The sequence below is a fragment of the Akebia trifoliata genome, unplaced genomic scaffold, assembly GCF_017979445.1.
Source record: "Akebia trifoliata isolate Shusen 1 unplaced genomic scaffold, ASM1797944v1 Contig01351_ERROPOS1984962, whole genome shotgun sequence".
In the NCBI taxonomy this organism is placed as follows: Eukaryota; Viridiplantae; Streptophyta; class Magnoliopsida; order Ranunculales; family Lardizabalaceae; genus Akebia; species Akebia trifoliata.
Genome location: NW_028237681.1, coordinates 32,937 through 56,430, shown reverse-complemented (window position 1 = coordinate 56,430; position 23,494 = coordinate 32,937). Strand labels below are relative to the sequence as shown.

The following is a 23,494-nucleotide window of genomic DNA, read 5'->3' as shown; positions in this document are numbered from 1 at the left end:
AGTAAAAAGAACTACATGATTTCTAGACCTTCTACCAGTTCTTCGCGCCAATCCTTTGATCAAGCTACCAATAAAACATATAACACTGTTCCTACTCATATATCATATCCAATATATACTAAACAAAAGGAACCAACAGAATCTGATTACAACCCAACAGAATCAGACTTTGGAAGTCCTCCAAGACAAATAAACATGATAACTATAAAAGATAACTTTATAATAAATAAAGAGTTATTAAAAGAACAAATAATGAAAAATCCTTTAAATAAATGGTTTTTTAAAAACTTTTCAAAAACAGAACAGAAAATTATTAAAGAAAAATCCTTTAAATTATTTTTTATTTTATTATAATAATTTAGTCTTGAATAATTTATTTTTGGATATTTAGATCTTTTACTTTTATTTATTTGATGATTTTTTTTATTTAAAAATTGAGATTCTATGTTTTCTATCGAACTATTTGAAGATATTTCAGAAAATTCTTCTTCTTTTTTCAACTCTTTCTTCTATGTTTTTCATATTTGAATTTTCCGTTAAGACATTTATTTTTAGATTTCCTTAGTCTTTTTGTTATTTCTTTTAAGAATGAAAATGTTGTTTCTACAGGTGGTAATCTGTTTTGTAAATGAAAATGATTATTTATTGTCATAATAAATATTTTTCATAATTTTAAAAGTAATAAACACCCTTAATAAAAATTGATTGATCTATATTTTAAAATATTAATGAATATATATATATATATATATATTAGGTTCTTGATTTTTGGAGAAACTTGTAGTGTTCTCAATCAATAGAAAAATCTTGAATACCTTGAGATCATGAGGTACACTTGCATTAGATAGGACATGGTGAGAACTGTCTTTTCACCTAGTAAAATAAAGAGTCTAACTAATTTAGTAAGATTTTAGATCTTTATAAGGATTGTGAGCTCACATCGTGACATTAAAAAATATGATCTAACACCAATAAATCGTAGATGAAGAAATTTGAATTAAAAAAAAAAATTTATTTTTACTATGAAATTTTATTTTTAAACTTAGAACCTTGGTAACCATCTCTTTTTCCTTTGATGATTGCTCAAAATGTTATTATTATTATCATTATTTTGAATATAAGTTTTTTATGATATCTTAAAGATTGTAGTGTTGCATTACCAATTTAATAAGCTATGTAGGGCAACATGCCCTAATAAGATTTGAAATATTATTAAGTTTGTTAGGGAAGTATTTTTCAAGAGTTAATGGTATAATGATAGACATGAGAGAGAAGAGGGATCTCTGAGTTTTCTTAACTATATAATTCATACTAAATTAATTAAATAATAATTATATGTGACAAACATACAATATTATTTGAAATATTTAATTATATGTGACAAACATACAATATTATTTGAAAACTAACCGACGTGTTAATAGGATCGTGGTTTTGCAATTTTCTTGATTGTTGACCAAAAATGGTGAGTCCAAATTTCGGTGTCGTCGCTTCCCTAATCTCAAGTTCGTAAAATCTGTATCTCAATTCTCAACGCTTATTCCTTATCTCGCCCAAGGCTTACCAACCAGACACTAACGATCTTCTCAGGCGTGAATCTGGTAAGTAACCTCTCTCTATCTCTGCGAAAAACCCTAGATCTCTTAATATCCATCATGATTTTTTTGGATTCTGATTCGGATATATATGAATTCGATCCGAAAGATACCTAGTTGACAGCTCTAGAACTCACAGACAATATAATAATGGTAAAAGAAGCACAAGAACGAGGAGAAATTTCTGGGGAGGGATCCGAGAGGGGAAGAAATGAAATTGAAATTGTAGAAGAAAACAGAGAATCTGGGGAAGATGAGATCGAGATCGAAATTAAAAAAAATGGGGACTTGCAAGGGCTGAGTTCTGTAAATTCGATTGCGGAGGGATCACAAGATGTAGATGTAGATGTAGAAGAGAAATTTGAGGCGGTATCTTTAACAGATCAAGAGAGAAATAACGTACTGGAATCTCTGGGCAATGTGGATTCAATCCCATCATCATCTACTTCGGATATCGTGACTCTCGAGGAGATCCCATCGGAATATTCTATTAGTAAAGCTGCGACAGAAATGGATAGTGTTGCTTTAGCTGACGATCCAGAGATGCTCGGTACAAGCCCTAGTTCTGAGAGACAATTGGGTTGGGATAATATCAAAGAGTCTCCTTCTTCGGGTAGTTTTGAATCTTTGTCGAGTTTCTACGGAGGAGATTACTCTTCTCCTCCTCCTTCTCAAATTTTCAGTTCACCATCCTCGAAACCCAAGCTCAAACCACCTACTATGCCCAATGTGTCTCCAGAGCTCTTACATTTGGTGGATTCTGCAATAATGGGCAAACTTGAAGGCTTGGAAAAGCTGAAACGTGTTGTATCTGGTGAGGAAACTTTTGGTAGAGAAGATGAAATAGATTCCACTCCTGTGTTGGTAGTTGATGCTCTTCTTGCCACAATGGGTGGTGTCGAATGCTTTGAAGAAGACGGAGAAGATAATAATCCACCTAGTGTGATGTTGAATTCTCGAGCTGCCATTGTCGCGGGTGAGCTCATCCCTTCGCTTCCTTGTCAAGGGGATGATTACGATCATGGTCACATCATGTCACCGAGGACACGGATGGTTAGAGGATTGCTTGCAATATTGAAGGCTTGCACAAGAAACCGATCAATGTGTTCCATAGCCGGTCTACTTGGAGTTCTTTTAGGGTCGGCCGAGAAGATTTTTGTTCAGGAAATACAAATAGGTTCAAATTCTCATTGGGATGGTGCACCTTTGTTTTATTGCATCCAATACTTGGCGGCACATTCACTTAGTGTAATTGATTTACATAGGTGGCTTCAAGTTATCACGAAAACACTTACAACAGTCTGGGCCAACCATTTGATGCTAGCATTAGAAAAGGCCATGAGTGGGAAGGAAACTAGGGGTCCGGCATGTACATTCGAGTTTGACGGTGAAAGCTCGGGTTTACTTGGTCCGGGTGAGAGTCGTTGGCCGTTCACTAATGGTTACGCATTCGCTACATGGATTTATATTGAATCATTTGCCGACACTCTAAATACGGCCACAGCCGCTGCAGCAATTGCCGCGGCTGCTGCAGCCAGGTCTGGAAAATCCTCGGCTATGTCGGCTGCAGCTGCGGCAAGTGCACTCGCGGGCGAAGGTACGGCACACATGCCGAGATTGTTCAGTTTCTTATCTGCTGATAATCAGGGAATAGAAGCTTATTTCCATGCACAGTTTTTGGTAGTTGAAAGTGGTAGTGGAAAGGGAAAGAAAGCGTCCTTGCATTTCACACATGCATTCAAGCCACAACATTGGTATTTTATCGGTCTCGAACATACTTGCAAGCAGGGTTTACTTGGTAAAGCAGAGAGTGAACTGAGATTGTTTATTGATGGTTCTTTATACGAAAGCCGTCCATTTGAGTTCCCACGAATCTCAAAGCCTTTAGCTTTTTGTTGTATCGGGACTAACCCTCCTCCAACGATGGCTGGATTGCAACGACGTCGGCGTCAATGTCCATTATTTGCTGAAATGGGTCCGATTTATATATTTAGGGAGACAATTGGGCCAGAGAGGATGGCTCGGTTAGCTTCTAGGGGAGGAGATGTGCTACCTTGTTTTGGTAGTGGAGCTGGCTTACCATGGCTAGCAACTAATGATCATGTGCAGAGTTTGGCTGAAGAAAGTTCACTCTTGGATGCAGAGATCGGAGGAAGCCTTCACCTTCTCTATCACCCTAAGTTGCTTAGTGGGCGCTTCTGTCCAGATGCTTCCCCTTCCGGTGCTGCAGGTTGGCCAGATTGTTTCTACTTTCATTTTTACTAATGCACTATTTGACTGTACTTTCTATTAAAAAAGGCATTTTAATTGAATTTGAATGGAGGAACGTATTTGTTAAGCTGACCCAAGTTTTTTGGTATAAAGCTTTGATTACAATGATGATGATATAACGAGTTGCACATGTTTAGGCCATGTGATTATACGAAAACTGAAATTGTCCCTTTTTGTGTGTACGTCACTTTTCATCTAAATCTAGATCCAAATATTCTCATTTGAAATATTTAACGCAATTGTTTATTGATATGTTTTTTTTTTTTTTTTGTTTTGATAAGTATATACAAGGCTGTTGAGATGTCCGACCTAAAAGAGAAGGAAAACAAAAACAAGAGAAGAGCTACCTGGAACACATAGCCAGACCTAAAAGTAAATTCTTCAAAAAATACACATTTGAACTCAACAAAAAGTTTGCACTGAAAAAAAGCAGCAACCTAAGAACTGACAATCTAATATCCTGAGAAGAGGCCTCCACTCCTTGAAAGCATCTCCTTTTCCATTCTAGCCACAATGCCCAGCACATTGCAAATGGAAGCAACTTCCACAAAATTTTCTGCAATGACATTCTTTCCCACACTAAATATGCATTTTGGCTTAAGCCTGTTTTTGACTTCTAAGAAATACCAATTTTATGATAAAAGAATTGGCAACCTAATTTCCTCAAAAGAGTAATCATAACTTATCAAAGAAAATAATCAGCCATTAAAGTTTACTACTGTCTCGGAATGTTATGGCCAAGAAATTTCATTTTCAGTCAAGACTGTAAGGAGGCATTTAACCTGAAACATGTTTTTTTTTGGTAGGTAAAGATGAATTATATTAAAAAGGGTGGTCGAGGTGACCAGACCAAGAGAGTACAAACAAGCAAAACAACCAAGAACAAAAACCCAACATTTAGCAACTACCTTTCCCCAAGATTACATACCCTGTCCCATCTTACAAGAAAATCTTCAAAAAAGATGCCTTTAAATTCTTCGTAAAGTTTACACCAAAAGAACAACAAAGCCAATGCAGACTATACGACCTCTTGAAACATTGAATTTTTCAGATTGTCTCGATCCAGATAGTCGGTTTTTCTCACATCCGAGGCATTGCATTGAGAAAACCTCGGGTAAGAGTTCCATTGATTTCATGAGGGAAGAGCATGGTTCAAATTTTGTATTGCCTTATGTCTTGGCCTAGATGACTTGTTCTTTGATGATGATCGGAACTGGCCTATGGAAGAGTATCTCTGGTTTGTCTTGGCATGTTTTGTAATGCATCATTTGAGACCAATCTTGTCCTCTGACCGATATAATGCCTCTAGACGAGATTTAAACCATGGTCATGACTATTGTTTTCCATGAGATTTTGCTTCCATTTTGAGCTTTCTTCTTATTGGTCATGTCCCAGATGCTCAAGGAACTACCTTGTAATTTGTTAATAATTTTTTATATACATCCTAAAACATAAAATCGCAAAATATATCTTTTTAAATCAAATACTATTATGCACGATAATTGATGTGAGTGAGTTAAGATAAAATTTGTAGCTTTTTTTAAAAGTTTTGGTCTGTTGCAAACCTCTCCTATGTCGTAAAGTTCTGTTAAATTACTAGCAAATTTCTAATATTCTCCCTTGTTGATATATTTAGCTATGATTCTTGGGGAATGTGTGTATTTTTTTATCATTATTGAAAATTTTGTCATTTATCAGGAACGCATCGAAGACCTGCTGAGGTTCTTGGGCAAGTTCACATTGCTAGTCGAATGCGCCCAGCTGAGGCTTTATGGGCCTTGGCCTATGGTGGACCCATGTCTTTGCTTCCACTGGCAGTAAGCAATGTGCAAAAAGATAGCTTGGAACCACTGCATGGGACTTCTCCATTATCTTTAGCCACAGCTTCCCTTTCCGCTTCAATATTCAGAATTATCTCCATGACCATACAACATCCTGGAAATAACGAAGAGTTGCGTCGCACAAGTGGTCCTGAGGTCTTGTCAAGAATATTAAACTACCTCCTTCAAACTTTGTCTTCACTTGATCTTGGAAAGCAAAATGGGCTTGGAGATGAAGAACTTGTTGCAGCTGTTGTGTCTCTATGCCAATCCCAGAAAAGCAATCATTCACTCAAAGTGCAACTTTTTAGTACTTTGTTGTTGGATCTGAAAATGTGGAGCTTATGCAACTATGGACTTCAGAAGAAGCTTCTATCTTCTCTTGCGGACATGGTTTTCACCGAGTCATTAGCAATGCGAGATGCTAATGCCGTTCAGATTCTTCTTGATAGCTGTCGGAGATGCTATTGGGTTATTCGTGAAAAGGACTCCTTGGACACTTTTTCACTCCTTGAGGCTCCACGACGAGTTGGTGAAGTAAATGCGTTGGTTGACGAGCTCTTAGTGGTTATTGAACTCCTAGTGGGAGGGGCAGCGCCTTCAATGGCTTTTGATGATGTCCGTTGTTTGATTGGGTTTGTAGTTGACTGCCCTCAACCTAATCAGGTAGGATATGTGATAAATTTACTGAGAGTGTTTTTTTTTTTGATAGGTTATAAATATATTTTTGGTAAACTTATGTGTTTTAGAATCTCCTTTCCTATCTGTTTTCATTATTCTTTGTTACACTTAAATATTATATGTTAGTCTCTCGTGTAATTGATGTTAAGTAAACCAAGGTATTTTAGAGTTTGATTTGAGTTCAATGGTTTAGTTGATAACTGCAAATATATATGACTCATGAAGAATGACTTGTGAGAAAACGCATGATCTTGATCGCATAAACATGAAATCCAATGGTCAAGATCTATGGTGTATCCCAATAACACACATCTTGGGAATACCCATCTCGAGGATAAATGTCAACCTTTGTGTTTTGTGTTTAAATGGTTTGGATCATGTGTTTTTGTCATGAGTTATTCTTCACGAGTCACTGGAATCTAACTTATATATATATATGTATGTATGTATGTAAGCAAAAACATGTGTATGTATGTATTTCTTGAATATGTCGCGTGTGCGTGAAGGTGCCAGTTCAGTAAGTTGGTATGGCTTTGTGGTTGATACCACGATCTGGGTTCAAACTCCCCGTCACTCACTAATTACTATATATAAACATACATATTGACCTTATATTCGATTTTGTCTGATAATCAGAGATGTTAAAAAATCCTCATTTTCTACAGTTTTCTGTTCTGGAATATATCTTCACAAAATTCCGTACTTGTTTAAGAAGTGATTCTTGCTTTTTTGCTTATACTCCTTCAAAATTTATTTATTTTTTAACCTTGATGTCATATCTCTTTTGTGCATGTGTTGTTTTGGGATCATCTAAATGCTGAATTCTCATGTTTGCAGTTCTGCTATTTCTGGAAATGTCTTCACAAATTAAAAATCTAGCATAAACTCTATGTCAATTCTTGTATGATCGTTTTATTTGGACTACACTTCTATTGATGTGCCTTTCGCAGGTTGCTAGAGTGTTGCACCTAATCTATAGGCTGGTGGTACAGCCAAATACATCTAGAGCGCAAAAATTTGCAGACTCATTTATGTCTTGTGGAGGAATAGAAACACTTCTCGTCCTACTACAACGTGAAGCAAAAGCTGGTGACCATATCACTTCAGAAAAATCTAGCATAAACGATGATGAAGATTTTTCAGCTCTGGAAGATACTAGTAGTGTTCATGAAAGAAGTCAGGATGAAGCTTTAGTATCTCATGAGGGAGAGGAATCTGTTTCCCTTGAAGAGGGTTATTCTAAATCACAGTCCTTTGGTAGTAGTGGTGGCAGTTCCATTGCTGTTTTCATGGGCACCAATATTGAAAGAATGACATCTGTCTCAGAGAATCTACTTGTAAAGAATTTGGGTGGTATTAGTTTTAAAATAAGTGCCGACAGTGCTAGGAATAATGTCTATAATATTGACAATGGTGATGGTATTGTTGTTCGGATCATCAGCTTGTTAGGTGCATTAGTGACATCAGGACATCTGAAATTTGCTACACATACTCCTCAAAATTTGTCAAGTAACATTTTGGGTAATGGGTTGCACGACGGAGGTGGCACTATGTTTGATGATAAAGTTTCTCTACTACTTTTTGCTTTACAAAAAGCTTTTCAAGCTGCACCACAGAGGCTTATGACTAGCAACGTTTACATGTCTTTGCTGGGAGCATCGGTATGACTAGTGTTGGTTCTATATTCTATTGGTCCTTTTGGCATCATTTTCATTGATATAAATATGCAGTACAGACTAAATATGCAAAGTTTTCTCTAATTGCTGTCATTTCAGTGAAATGTATCTGACTTCAAATTGAGACTTGCCACCAATCCAAAATAAAAGATAAAAAACTTGGAGAGCTTCTATTGCCACACCAACTTTTGCTTATGCCAACCCAAGATGTGTGCTAATTCTTTGGTGATTTACATATGAATTGGGGTGGCGTTAGCAAAAGTTGGTGTGGTAATAGAATCTCTCAAAACTTATTTTTTGAGCTGCTTCTAAATAAACTGTACTATGTGGTATTCGGAATAATTAACCAATATTTTTGTGTGTCAGTTAACCTAAAAATCATGTCCATGTGTCTCTCCACTGACCATCTTTTTTGGTTGTTCCATTTCACCTTTATTTGTTGGAGCATTCTTGGCCATGGATTGATGTCTTTTTCAGAAATTCATGGTTTATGCATGGTTCGTGTTGCTATTTGTTTGAATATGTGTTTCTGCATCACAATGATTTGATCTTTAGTTACGGGAGGATTGTTCTTCGTTGCCATTTCTCATGATATGAACACTACCAATAATAACATCCGCTATTATCCAATGAAGTAATATCTACCCATCCCAGAAATAGTTGCTTCTCAAGTTTTGATAATTACTATAATGGGTGATATAATATTAATTGATGAGATTTGAAAGGGAGTCAACATAGAACTATAATTATGGAGAGAGGTGTTGGGAGTGTAAGGGCTTTAGAATAAGTAGAACTAAGGTTGAGTATGAGGATTGTAAATTTAGTTTTGGCACCCATTAGGTGTGTCCAGTAAAAAATGAGCTCTAGACATACCCTGAAGCAACCATTTCTATTATCTTGGGTATAATATATATGGGGGTAAAGAGATAAATGAAGATATTGTAATGCGGAACGCAACCGATGATGAGAATTACCACAATTTTATTTTACCAGTGGCGAAATCTTTCAGTCGAGGTGAATGATGGGGACGTCAAATCTTGAAGTGTAGATTTTAGTTTTTATTTAGATTTATGTTTTAAGGTTTTAATTTTATGTTTTTTTGACCTTATTTTGATGTTTTATTGGCCCATGATCTCAGTATAATACTTAGGGGCAGTTTAGTAATTTTACTTTATTTTTTATTTAAGTTTATTAGGATTTGAAAATTAGGAGAGAGAAAGTTACGAAAATTAGCTTTATTTATTTGGTATTTTAGTTTGACTAGAATTCTTGATTTTTTTTTTTTTTATATAGATTGTATTAGGGTTTTTTTTTATTATTTTAATTAATGAACAATGGATGAAGTATATGATGACTAAAAAGAGAGCTTGAGCTTGATCTTCCCAACAATAGGTGTGGTGTGAGACTATTTTGGAGTGAGTTCAATATAACATTTTTTTCTTCTAATATTTTTATTATTTTGTTTTTCTTGATTTTCTTGAAATTTTGAATTCTTGAATCCATCAAGAATCATCTTTTCTTGGTTTTCTTTTAATCATTTGTTTTTGATTTTCTTGATTATTTAAACTTACAAACCACATTTTATTGTGCCCTTAATCCTTTCCCCATTTTCTTTAACCCTTATTTCATTTATCTCTTTTCCAAATCTTTAACCCTTTATCCTTTCTCTTAACCTTTAACCATTCTTTGACCCTTTTCATCCATCCTACTGAAATCGTTGTAAATATGAAAAAAAATATATTTTACTTTTGGGTTTATCCTATCTTAACCCAAATCGTAAACCCAATCTCAAATCCTTAATCCTTAACCAATCCTAAATGAGATTCCCTAAACCCCTCTATTTTCTTATCTCCCCTCATCGTCGTGCATCATATTGCCTATAAAATCGGAATTAGGTGGTTGAAAGTGGAGATGCGCTTCTAGAGTGTTATATGACAAACGTTTACCTATCAAATTAAAAGGCAAAGTTTGTTATTTTTTTCTTTGACACGTAAGAAGGGAAAATTTATTAGGTAGCAATAAGACCAGTTATGCTTTATGGAGTTGAATGTTGGATTGTCAAGAAGTATTATGTAATAAATTAAGTCGAATAGAGACAAGGATGTTTTGATAGATGAGTGGAAAGAGTGGGAAAGATAAAATTAGAAACAAAATCGTTTGGAAAATGTAAAAGTAGCTTCAATAGGCAATAAACTAGAGAAAGTTGACTGAGATGGTTTGGGCATGTTACAACTGCAGTTTTTCTACAAGATGATGTGTTTTGTCCTTCAGAAGATGAACTTGCAATCTTCATGAAGTATTGAGAAAGTGCTTGTTGAGTAAGGGAGGACTAGAGGGCCTCCACAGAGAGCAAGGTACGCAAACCAAGGAAACCAAAAAACAAACATAAACTACAAAGAGCAAAGCTTGACCCATCTACACACAAACTTCGTGAACAGCACCCCTTCGAGGTCCTTAATCAGCTTGCACCACAAGAAAATTAAGCCCAGAATCTCCAAGATCACTTCTTGAGACGCCTTCTCTATTCCCGGGAAGACCCTTATGTTCCTTTCCTTCCAAAGACACCAACAAATGGCATAGGGCAGGATGGTCCAAAGATACCTCTTCCGGCTAGAGAAAACACTGTGATTCCATTCAATGAAATGGGATAGAACAAACTTTGAAAAGACCTGGTTTATTATATTTACTTTATGCATATTACTTTTACATATACCATGGATGGTTTTTCTTTTCATTTTTTTGTTGTTGTGACATTAGATTTTTTTTAAGTTGCTACGTGGGCATGCTTCTATTTTATCGATGTTGGTTATGTCTTCTAGAGATTTCACAACTTTAACGTAGATCCATGATACTTGACTTGCTTTTCCTCCTTGATTTTACATGTCTTCATCTAAATATTTTGTTTCTCATGAGCCTTAGCCACTTGAGTATGAGAATCTTAAGCCACATACTTTTTCTTTTTCCAGATAAATGCTTCTTCAACAGATGATGGACTAAACCTTTATGATTATGGTCACCGGTTTGAGCATGTTCAGCTGTTGTTGGTTCTTCTTCGTTCACTTCCATATGCATCTAGGACATTCCAAGTTCGAGCCATACAGGTATCTCCACAGCATCTTCTTTGGGGTAATTCTGTGACAGTTGTTGAGTACTTTGTCTTGACTTGCATTTTATAAATGGACTTACTGTGATTAGTTGTTACTTGCATGATTATGGACATGTATCACTTTTGGAACCTATATGAGTTGGTTATGGGGGTTCCTTGGTCGATTTCAAACAACAAATCTTCATCGAATTTTGTTTATTTCTTTTTTGATTTATTTTAAAATTGCAAGAATATTATAGTAAAGTCTTAATTGCCAGGTTTAAAATCTCATCTTGGGGTTGTCTTGGTCAAGTGAAAACTGAGACAAACCCTGAGACTAAATGAAACATTCACAATATAGTGGGAAAAAGGTTGAGACAATCAGAAACATTCTTAGATAAACCCGAAACAATGCATTTGATGCGTAAATATGCTTAAAATAGATGTTTGAAGTGATTAACATCCCCTTAGAACCATTTGTAAATAGTACATTTTTCCACTATTATAACAATGGTATAGTGATATGTGGTTATACTAAGCTTAGATTGCTGTAAAAAATGTTTAATGCTTTGAAAAGCTATGGATAAGGCATCTTAACCAATCCCCAATTTTGAGATAAGGCTTCGATGATATAAACAAATTGTTTATATCAATTGTGTAACACTTATTGGGCTGTGGGATGAGTGTTGGACTACTCTTTCAATGGCCTTGTTTTTTTTCCTCTGGGCTGGAGGCCTTCAACAGTGCAGCTATTGCAGCTTTGATACTAGTAATATCCAATTCCATCAACCTAAGAATCTTTCATCCAAAACTTGAAACCATTTTCATGGAAGTATTAAAATACATACATACATACATACATATATATATATATATATATATATATATATATATGTTTCATTATAATTTTTTTTTTTTTTACATAAGGAAGGCTGTAAAACTCCTTTTTTTCATAGAAAAACTAGTAGGTGGCATGTGCAAACGCACCTGTATTACAAAAAAATGGATTATGTAAAATTAATTTTGTTTAACAATTAATTCGAATTATTATTTTAGAAAATTTAAATTGATAATGTAATTTTAAAAGGGTATATTTATAATTTCAACGAATTAATTTTGCAATCGGCCCTTGTCTCATTATAATGTTGAAGATTAAAAGGACAATCTTGTAATTTCAACAAATTTATTATGGGGGAATTTTTGGTGTCCACTCTCAACCAACCCTCTGCTCCGTCTACTCTCATTATAATAGTAAAGATTTAAATAATTATTGTAGAAGTTTCAAATAAATAATCTAATTTTACAAAAGTTTATTTTTGTAATTTCAACAAAATTAATTTTGCAGTAGACTTTATCTCATTTTGAAGATTTACAGGATTTTTGTGTAATTTCAACAAATTAACTAACATTGTTATGGGAGTTCTGCTTTTGCAGTTTTATTCCCTCTGAACAAAAAGACCCTAATAATTAGTAAGTTTAAATGTATTGTGGGGGCATTTTTGGTTGAAAATTTTGGTGTAACAACCTCTACTTTTTCTTCTTTCATTATACAATAGTTACAATCTATAGTGAAAGATAGTATGGAATAGAAGGGAATTGTACAAGATCCCAAACTTAAAATAAAATAAAATAAAAGCACTAGCAAGAGAGTGGCCTCATAAGTTCAATACAAAAAGAAGCATGCATTAACTTGAGTTAATGCCTTAAGTCAAATCCTCCAAATAATTTGCGACGTCCACGAAACACATACCAATAACCTTTTTCAAAATTTTAGCTCAATATGCGATCGTGGTTTATATCTTGACCAACATTTTCTGATAATATATGTCTTAGACTATGTAACAATGACTCAACATATCTAGGGTTTTTGGTTGTGTTGACATGTGTCTGACATAGAGATGTGTGTCAATAAGGCCATGCACAATTAAACCGATGGATCTGTCATTTTGAAGATATGCATTGTAGGTTGGTTGTTTGCCTTATTTTCAGAATTATGTAACTTATGGTTTTCTTCTCATCTCTTTGAGAATGCTATCCCAGTATCCAATGATTGGTTTCATCTTTTTGACTCACGCTTCTTCGGTTATATTTTTCTTTGACATGTAACAACTGCACGACATATCAAAGGATTTTGATCGCGACAACATTCATCTGACAAAGATGTGCATATCAATATGGCCATAAACATAATGAAAAACTTACGGCTCTATCATTCTGTAGATATTCATTGAAGGGATGGTTGTTTTGTTTCATTGTTGGAATCATGCAAAATCTTCTAGTTTTCTTCTCATGTTGAGCATGTCTCCTCTCTTTAGTGAAAATCCCTTTTTTCAACACATCCTAAAATCAGTCCTTGCAATTCTTTCTTGTTGTACTCCTTAATGCCCCTCCACAGGTTTGAAATGATATCATATCTTTCAAATGAATTGTGAGAACCATCGAATGCAACAACAACAACAAAGCCTTATCCCTATTATTTGGGGTCGGCTATTGAATCTTTTTCCTCCATTCCATTTTTTCTAGAGCCAAGTATTTTGTTATTGAAAGCGAGTACATATTTGCTTCACTATCTTCATCTACCTTCATTTTTTTTGGTCTTCTCGCTTTTGTTATGACCTACTTGAATAGTTCTTGTAATTGGGCTATAATTGGGTTTTGTTGAAAATACCCAAACCATTTTAGTGGACTTTCCTGAGTTTATCTACTATATTGGAATTACTACATTTTCTCAAATGCACTTGTTTCTATCTTTTATAGTCTTTCCACTCACCCATCTCAACATTTTCATCTTAGCTATTCGTTGTTTATTTTCATGATGCTTCTTAACTGCTCAACATTTTGTTCTATTTCCATAAAGCATAGCCAGTCTTAGTACCATCTTATAAAATTTTCTTTTAATTTGATTGGTATGTTTCTGATGGGGACATCAAAACTTAAAGAGTACATTTTAGTTTTTATTTAGATTTCTGTTTTAGAGCTTTAATTTTATGTTTTTTGAGCTTATTTTGATGTTTTATTGGCCCATGGTCTATAATACTTAGGGCTAGTTTAGTAACTTTAGTTTGTCTTTTATTTAAGTTTATTAGGGTTGGAAAATTAGGAGAGTGAAAGTTATGAAAATTAGATTATTTATCTGGTATTTTAGTTTGATTAGGATTTTGGATTTATTTTCTTTATATATAGATTGTATTAGGATTTTTTTTTAACGAAAAATGATGAATAAAAAGAAAGCTTGAGCTTGATCTTCCCAACAATGGGTGTGGTGTGAGGTCATTTTGGAGTGAGTTTAATATAACATTCTTTTCTTCTAATCTTTAATTTATTTATTTATTATTTTCTCTTAACTTCCTTAAATTCTTGATTCTTGAAACCCATAAACTTCAACCCTTGATCATTTTCCCTTTCCTTTAAGCTTTATCCAACTCCAACTAAAATATCGTAATTGTGAAATTTTGCATTTTTTTTTTTTGCCATTGGGATTGTGGTCATAATTGTAAAACATCAAAATTAAAACTTACGACCCAAATTCTTTTGGGTTTACCCTATCGTAGCCCAAATATTAACCCAATCTCGAACCAAATTCCCTAACCCCCCCTATTATCATCTTCTTCCCTCATCAGTTTCTGTCATATAACACTCTTGAAGCACACCTACGTTAACCATTTAGCTTTGATTTTGTCAGCAATATCTTCCTCAAATTCTGCATACCTATGTATAATATATCGGGAGATAACGAAAGCAGGAAGTTTACAAGGTCTTTTTAGACTATTGATTTTATTGGATATTTCACCTCATGGGTTTCAATACTAAGTTTATACTCTACATACTTGGTCTTGGTTCTACTTATTTTAAATTCCCTTGGAGTTCATGATCTCTATCCATAATTCTAATTTTGTGTTGACTCCCTCCCTTGTTTTATCAACTAATACTACATCTGCAAATGACCTGCACATGGATAGATGCTCTTGAATATGAGCAGTTACTTCATTTATGACTAGAGAACTCATAGTCGATCTCTAATGTACACCGATTGTAACTGGGAATGCGAGAACCATCAAATGGTCTAGAATTAAAAGGTCGACAACTCTATTAGCACAATTAAAAGTTGGTTTCCTATATCTTGTTATTCTTCCATTAGTTGGGTTATCACAAAATTTCATCACTTCTTGACCTACTTTCTACCTTAGGAAAGCACACACCCATTCTACGTCATAATTTTAGTTTGCATTAAAGCAACCAACAAAGTAATTTGTTCAAATACAATGGTCATATATTGATGTTTTACTATAGCTATGAAAACTTTGAGGTTTAAAGAAAAATCGATGAAGAAAAAAACGGAAGTGGGAAAGCAATTGAAATGAGGGAACTCTAACGTGCAATTGCGCTAATGATCAGAAGAAAAGAGTGCAACTAGTGGCCATCGTAGGAGTGGTGGTCCTAGGTTCATGTAAATAGCTGTAGTCATTTTATTCACTCAATTTAATTAATAAAAATATTTTAATATTCCTTAACAAAGAAATAAAAATAATTTTATTGTACAGACATATCTAATGGGATTTTGGAGTTTTGTGTGGCATGGTCTGACATCTTGAGTGTGTTGGACACATACACTCACGTTCCTTGCTACATAGGTCTTTGAAGATATGCTTGTTCCTTTCCTTCCAAACACATGAACCCATCAAATGCAATTATCCTCCAAACTATCTTCCTCTTAACATCCAAGTCATCCAAAAACCACCTTTGCATTTAGCAAGTAATAATGGAATATTCCTCTCTAAATGCTAGAGATAACTTACAATGAATGAAAAGGTGATTTGCTGATCCTCCAGAGGCCTTGTGTAAACATTTGCATAATTTCTTACATGCTTTTTGTTCATGGTGAGGGAGATTAGTAAAAATCCTTTCTCATTAACAACTTGGTTTAAACCTTTCTGATTTATTCGAACCATTCTCTCTCCACAAAACATTGCCTTATCTATAGTGTGAATTTGATGTTTGGACATTTTGCTGAATATGTCAAATTCAAGGACATTGTCTTCTCTAAATTTTTGGATATTTTACATGGATTATTCGGCTATAAATAACTTGATTCACAGCATGCCATTTATTTAAATAATTTCTTTCTTTCTTTCTTTTCCTCACGAAGAGCCTTGTTGAAATTCTGATTAGGCATTAATTTCTTAACTATTCTTTTCTATATGATTTCAGGATCTTCTGTTTTTGGCTTGCAGTCATCCAGAAAATAGAGGCAGCCTTACCAGCATGGCAGAATGGCCTGAGTGGATTTTGGAGGTTCTAATTTCTAATTATGAGGTATATGTGTGATATGGCCCTCAGATCTCAAATAATTTTTTTGATAAATTTCTTGCTATTCTTTTAATATGTATTTACTTCGCAGTCACTGCTGCTTGATCATGTTTACTTTTATAAAATCTCCCTCGTGAAACAATTTTTAATTATATTAGTGAAAAGCTGTTCTTTTCTGTTATAAGCGTGCAGTTAGCTCTAAACTTCAACTTCACCATAAAAGGCTGTTCTTTACAAGTTTCATCTTTTGATTTTTGTTTTCTTCTATTTTCTCTGCTCTATATACTCTCTTTCTGTGTTGGTCCATCGACCACCTGTTTTACTATTAAAATAAATTGTCTATTTATCTAAAAAAAATACTGGGGATAATATTGTTATGAATTACAAGATCAAGATATGCAACTAGGGAGAGATTTTGATTTCCAGATATGCAATTTGTTTTTGATTTGAGATCCATTAATGAATTGTTTCTCAGTTAACACCCCCCTCCTCCCCCAAACCCACGAAAAAGGCAAGCAAATGTTAAAAAAAATGTTGACAGAAACACTTTTAAACGCTTCTTGTTGTTTTAATGTTTTGTTCATGAATATTGAAACCCTTGAAAGATTACAGGAACTCCAATTTGCTATGTCATAAATCAACAATAGCTCAATTCGCCAAAACTTCAACCACTTTTTATACCATGATTTCTGTATCCGCACATTATATCCTTGTGCTATATTTTCTAATTGAATTATTTGGTCCTACAGAAAGCTTCACGTAAATATACAAATGGTGCGAGCCTTGCAGACATCGAAGATCTCATACATAACTTTTTGATTATCATGTTAGAGCATTCAATGCGACAAAAGGATGGATGGAAGGTTGGCTTTCTGTTTATTTAGGCCTTCACAGTTTTTTTTTTTTCCTTTTTTTTGGTCAACAATTCTACAAGTCTTAAAGTGCTTTCAAATTTTCCCCCTTCATATATTCTTGTTTGGATTTTAATACTTGCTACCTGGTATAACTTATGTTCTTGCATGTTCTATTTTCTTTCCGATCTTTTTTTTTCCCTGATTTTTTCCAATTTTACCAAAGTTTTTGAATTTTTCCCTTGCCAACTTATTTAAAATCCCAACTTGGTGACTATGTTCGGTACCTGCTTTTGCAAATCACTGGGTTAAGCTATCTTTTGCATTGTTTTGTTTGCATCGACTAGGTACACTAGTGAAAGAATTGGGGTCCTGTTGGCCTAAAGAAGATGCATTTTTTTTATGTTTGATTTCTTGGTAATCTTGGAACTACTGGTGAAAGTGATCCTCTTAAGAGAAGATGCATTCCTTTTCATTTTTGACTTGTTTGCATTCTTGAAACTTCTATAAAAGCCGTTCTCCCCTTCTCCATTCTATACTTAAAAATTATTTTTCATGTTTATTGAATACTGGTGTCTCCTGCAAATATTCTAGTTCTTATTTTCTATTTATCAATTTTATTCATACTGCTTTGCTTGGTCATTGCTTTTTTTTTGTTCGCAGGATATTGAAGCTACGATTCATTGTGCAGAATGGCTGTCTATGGTTGGTGGGTCTAGTACTGGAGATCAACGCATCAGGTACTTCTAAATGGAATTAGGATGTGCTGTAACTCATGAAAGTGTGGATTATATATGTGGCCATTTTCATAAAAAAGGGGTACTCATTAGGGTTTATAGTTACAACCATGTAACAGTAATCGGTCTCCAATACTGAACTGTAGGACACCGTGGCCCGTTGAACAACCAGACACACTCCTGCAGTTTATCTTATATGTTGAGAGAGATTTTTTTTTTTCTTTTCAAATACTTCATATTAAATCTACTATGTATAAGCACTGTTAATATACTTCATATTACCTTATTTTTGGCAATTCTATTTATAATTGAAGACGTGAAGAATCATTGCCCGTATTCAAGCGGAGGCTCTTGGGTGGCTTGCTGGACTTTGCTGCTAGAGAACTGCAGGTCCAGGTAGCTTCCATCTCTTTAAGCTCTAATGTTTGTTAGTTAGGCACAATTGCATATGGTTGGTCTGCTTTGGAATCGTGATTCACTACCATATCCTGATGTTAGTATTTGTAGATTCCTCTATTATTATTATTATTTTTTTTTATTTTTATTTTTAAACTTAATGTTAACTGACCGAAATTTCTTTAGTTATGTGGATTCTTATCTTGTCATCAGTATCTATGCCTTATCCCAAACATTAGGTTAGCCACATGTGCTCTAGTTTGCCATTGAACTCAATCTTAGGCCATATCTTCAGTCAAGGCATGTGTCTTCATATCTTTATTTACTACATCCTTCCATCTTATTTTCAGCCTTACTCTTACACCTGCTCTCTAAAATAATTCAAACAAAACTAGTTTGTTACAGTCGCTTACTCCTGGACCTGCTTTCGGTTCATGTACATGACTTAGCAAGCTGGCATATTCATATGGGACCCTTTCTTTTATGTTAGTGGGGATCTGAAAAAATAATAATAATAAAAAAGCTGAGATGGTGACAATTTCATTCTAAAACCTAGATGGAGCTTTTCACAATCAAAGGCATATATCATTAAATGGAATCGAGGTATGCTAAGCATTAATAGTCTCGATGGTGAAATGGAAGATTTCCTTGGATGTCGGACTTTGTTACACTGTTTCTTTGGTGTTGAATGGATGTCTATAGGTAGTTTACATTTATGAAATCCCCTGACAGTGTGTGGTGATGGCATAGTTGTTTGGATGATCACTTCATTCTCGCCATTCATTTAGTTTTGAAATTTGCAATATTAGTTGGGGATATTGTCTTTATGTTTCTTTATATAAATTTGTCTTTGCATACTTGACATTACGGGCTGCATTTTCTTCTTCTAGTTCTATATCAGTGCAAAGCAAATTTATCTGAAATGAGACTGTTGAGTTTAGGAAGGAAGTCACAATGGGACTTTATCATTGAAAATCATTGCACCCTGTGTAAATCTAATGGGGAATACGTGAATCACCTTCTTCTTCACTACGCCATCTCTTGTGAAATTTGAGTTCATTTTCTTACGATTTTCAACATTTTTTCATGTTTTCTACCCTCTATTTATGCTCTGTTTGAGGGGTGGCTTTATTTAGATTTCTCATTTTATGTCATCGAAAAGGATTCTGTGGGCCATTTTCCCCTTCGTTGTTTCCTGGGGGATTTGGACGGAGAGAAATGATCAGATTTTCGAGGGTCGAGAACACTCACTTTATTAGATTATTATCTCTAACCCGGTTTTTGAAGGTGTTTTCTTTGAAGATTTTATTTTTAGATGAGAGTCAATCTGTAACGTTAGGATTCGTTATAGGTGTGGGGTCTTTTGGTTCCCCCGCCACCCCCCCTTGTTTTTTTGAGACGAAGCTTTGATGATTATATTTTATTAGAGTGGTTATAGATCTCTGCTTTACTTTTCTTGTTTCTAGTCAACTAAAGGAACATTCAGTACCTTCTGTTATATGCACCCAAAAGAACTACAATAATGGCTAAATCCAGCTTTTCTTTCACAGCAGACTCAAGTCATTGCAGCAGCTGCTGCTGGTGTTGCTGCTGAGGGTTTGTCACCGAAAGATGCCAAGGCTGAAGCAGAGATTGCTGCTCAGCTTTCTGTGGCTTTGGCAGAAAATGCAATTGTAATCCTAATGCTTGTCGAAGATCATCTACGATTGCAAAGCCACCTATTTATTGCTTCACACTCGATTGATGGTCTTGGTTCTCCCAATTCATTTGATTCTCCCAGTGGTAGCCGCTTAAATTCGCTAAGTAGAAATGCTGGAGAATCTTTGGAAGCCGCAGGCACACACAAATCACTTTCAAGTGATTCTGGAGGACTCTCTCTTGATGTATGTGTAGCCTTTATCTGCATATATTTTACTGTGGCTTGCGTTTGGACATTTAGAGTTATTTTTACGTTTTATTCTGGTTTTTCCCTTCATATAGTTGCTAACTTGCTATAAATCTTAAATCCATTCATGGCTTATTATAATGCCTTTGTTCATAATATATTTGTTAACCAACCAACTACTCCAAAAGACCAATCTGTTGAGGGCTTAACTGGTGTCACAGGGCATAATATAATGCCTTTGTTCATAATATATTTGTCACAGGGCATAATTGGTGTGTAACACACCTGAGAGTGGAGCGAAATATACACGTAACACTCCCCCTCACCCATAAGGGTGGAAAGAATTGAATAACAATATGAACCTAGTGCTCTGATACCATGTTAACCAACCAACTACTCCAAAAGACCGATCTGTTGGAGAGTGGGGAGAACTATGTATATAAGAGGGTCATGGGGCTTACCTGGGGTATGATACTCTCGAGAGTTGACTTAGTAGAAGTATGTGAATCAATAGATTTAATTGAACGCTCAAAATTATTTTGAATCAATAGATTCAATTGATAAACAAGCAATAGCTTGAAAGAAAATAAAGCATAAAGTTAAAAAGTAATTAAGAGAGAAAATATAATTGAATTGATTGATTATTTCTTGTTAATTGATGGATTTGGAGCTCCTTATATAGATAACTCCATCATAACAATTTAGAATCCTACTAAAATACTAAAAATTAACATTCCTAACCTATGTATAACATAATACTAATTTTCTAATCCTATTAGAACTCAAATTAGACACTTCTAATTATGGCCTAAATAATAAAAATTAATTTGAAATAAATTAGAAACTAATAAGAATAGTACTACTAAAGTAACTAAAAAATAGAAATCCTAATAGAACTAGAAAATAGAAACAAATTCTAATAGAATTATGAAACTACTTAGAATTGTAGATGTCCTAGATCAAAAGTGGAGGAAGATATACACTCAACAATTTTATTTTTTATTTTTTTGCTAATATGAGTATTTTAGTGAATTTTGGTGTGACTCCCATACATGCTCATTTTCAGTATGTTTGTTCTATGGCTTATCTCAAAACAGTAGCTCAATTAATACCTTATCATCATCGTCACTATTATCAAAGCATTATCCAAAGTTATTTCCTTTTGAATAACTAATTTCCCCATCAGATTAAGAGCTCGTGAATTTTGAGCATTCGTTGCTTGCATTTTCACCTTCCCAATCATCTGCTTGTTTTGTGAAGTGCTCCTACACTTGTGGGGGGAAAGCATTTAGTTATTTTGTTGACATGAAAGGGCACGATGCAAAAATTGTTTTTCCACAAATCATATGCCATGATGTGTGCATGATCTTTTACTGCTTATGACTTGGTACACTGTTGAAGAGATTCGAAATAGCAATGTCATTGACATGATTCAGAGGGAACTATGGTTAAGATCAACAAATGCTTGTGTTGGTTTTCACGGGATACATTATTTGAGCAATAGAATCCTTATGTACTTGGATGTCTAGCTGTGCATAATTGATTTGCATTAAGCTATCTTGGTTATGTTAATGATGTAGCCAGCTTGAAGAATAGTAGGCCAAGTGAGAGAAAACTTTGATAACCGTTGACTGCAAGATTTCTTTTGAGGGAAATATTGGAAAAACCTCCTGTGGGCCCTAATCCAAACAATCTCTGAAGTTCACAAAGTAGTAAACAAAACTCTAAAGGCATATTCATTAAATAACCCAAGTCTCCTTTTACAATGTTCTCATAAATCTATTTATAAGAAAATAACCTTGAAAGCCTCACTTAAAGACTAAATAACAAATCTCAACCATTTGTCTAAGCTAAAATAATCATATTTTAACAAAATGGTAAACTATTTCTAAATCTAGTCACTCCAATTTTATTGCTCGGTTTTGATACCTAGAACATCAAAATTTTGAGGAAAGTCATGATGTAGTTATTGTGTATCTTGAAGTGAGCTTTCTAATGCCTATAATGACTTCTTTTATTGGATGCCTGAGCGGAAAGTTATGCTTCTCACAGAGTGTCTCTCTGGTGTGCTATGTGACTGATGCATACCAATTAAATTTAAAGGAGATTTTTATGTGATGATAGTGGGACTAGTTGTGCTTTATGGAGCTGGATGTTGGTTGGTCAAGAATCATCATGTTTAATATATTGAGCACATAAAAGATGCAAATGTTGAGTGGATAGACTAGGAAAGGTAAAATAAAAAATGAACGCATTTGACAAGATATAGGAATAGCTTCAATAGGCGATAAAATAAGAGAAAATTGATTTAGATGGTTGGGGTACATCCAACAAATATTGATTACAACCCTAATTATAGAAGAATTGAAGAATAATTGTCAATCTCATAATGAGAGCTTGCCAGATATATATATTAATAAAAGAGTGAATAGACGTAAACGCCCTTACATAGAAGTAATAGAAGATAAAAAACAGAAAAACATTGAACATAAACATTATTCCTAATACTCCCTTTCAAGCTAGGGCAAATATATCAACTAAGCCCTGCATGACAAAATGAGATTCAGTGACAAAAGGATCAACAGACTTCGTAAGCATTTCGGCAAACTGATCTGAAGAAGTTACAAAGACTGTCTGAAGAACACCCATTCGAACTTTCTCCCTGAGAAGGTGAATATCAACCACTATATATGCTTGGTCCTTTCATGAAGGACTAAGTTAGAGGCAAACATGATGGTAGATTTGTTATCACAAAATAAAATGGAAGAGCCAGAGATAGGAAACCCCAGTTCCGTCAGTAAAGATCTAAAGCCAAATAAGCTCACAATTGCCAAGGGCCATAGCCCTCGATACTCAACTTTAGTAGAAGAACGGAAAATTACACCCTGTTTCTTACTTTTCCATGAGATCAAGTAACTAACATGGAAAGTACAGAAATCAGAGGTAGATCTCCTATCTGTAAGAGAACTGACATAATCAACATTAGTGAAACATGATAATTGTGGCTAAGCACTAGATGAGTAGAAAATCCCAAGATCGGGACGAGACTTCAAGTAGTGAAGAATATGATAAATGACATCAAAATGAGAGGAGCACGAAGCATGCATGAATTAACTGACTACACTAACTGTAAAGGTCAAATTCGGTCTAGTATTGGCCAGATAAATCAGATGGCCTACGAGTCTCTGAT

At 34.5% G+C, this 23,494-nt stretch overlaps 1 protein-coding gene across 4 annotated transcripts in view; it reads left to right on the top strand.

The window, feature by feature from the left end:
- Positions 1 to 1,395: 1,395 nt before the first annotated feature.
- Positions 1,396 to 23,494, top strand: part of LOC147380502 (WD-40 repeat family protein / beige-like protein) — a 53,032-nt gene continuing 30,933 nt past the window's right edge. The window contains exons 1-10 of one of the 4 annotated variants that reach the window (XM_086431623.1): positions 1,396 to 1,601; positions 1,705 to 3,825; positions 5,565 to 6,352; positions 7,318 to 8,028; positions 11,010 to 11,144; positions 16,337 to 16,441; positions 17,185 to 17,298; positions 17,950 to 18,026; positions 18,338 to 18,419; positions 19,970 to 20,302. In XM_086431623.1, coding sequence (XP_086287749.1) covers positions 1,746 to 3,825; positions 5,565 to 6,352; positions 7,318 to 8,028; positions 11,010 to 11,144; positions 16,337 to 16,441; positions 17,185 to 17,298; positions 17,950 to 18,026; positions 18,338 to 18,419; positions 19,970 to 20,302 — 4,425 coding nt within the window. In that variant the 5' untranslated portion in view covers positions 1,396 to 1,601; positions 1,705 to 1,745. Of the gene's footprint in view, positions 3,826 to 5,564; positions 6,353 to 7,317; positions 8,029 to 11,009; positions 11,145 to 16,336; positions 16,442 to 17,184; positions 17,299 to 17,949; positions 18,027 to 18,337; positions 18,420 to 19,969; positions 20,303 to 23,494 lie in introns of all 4 variants that reach the window. The other 3 variants (XM_086431626.1, XM_086431625.1, XM_086431624.1) reach the window with 3 other exon arrangements.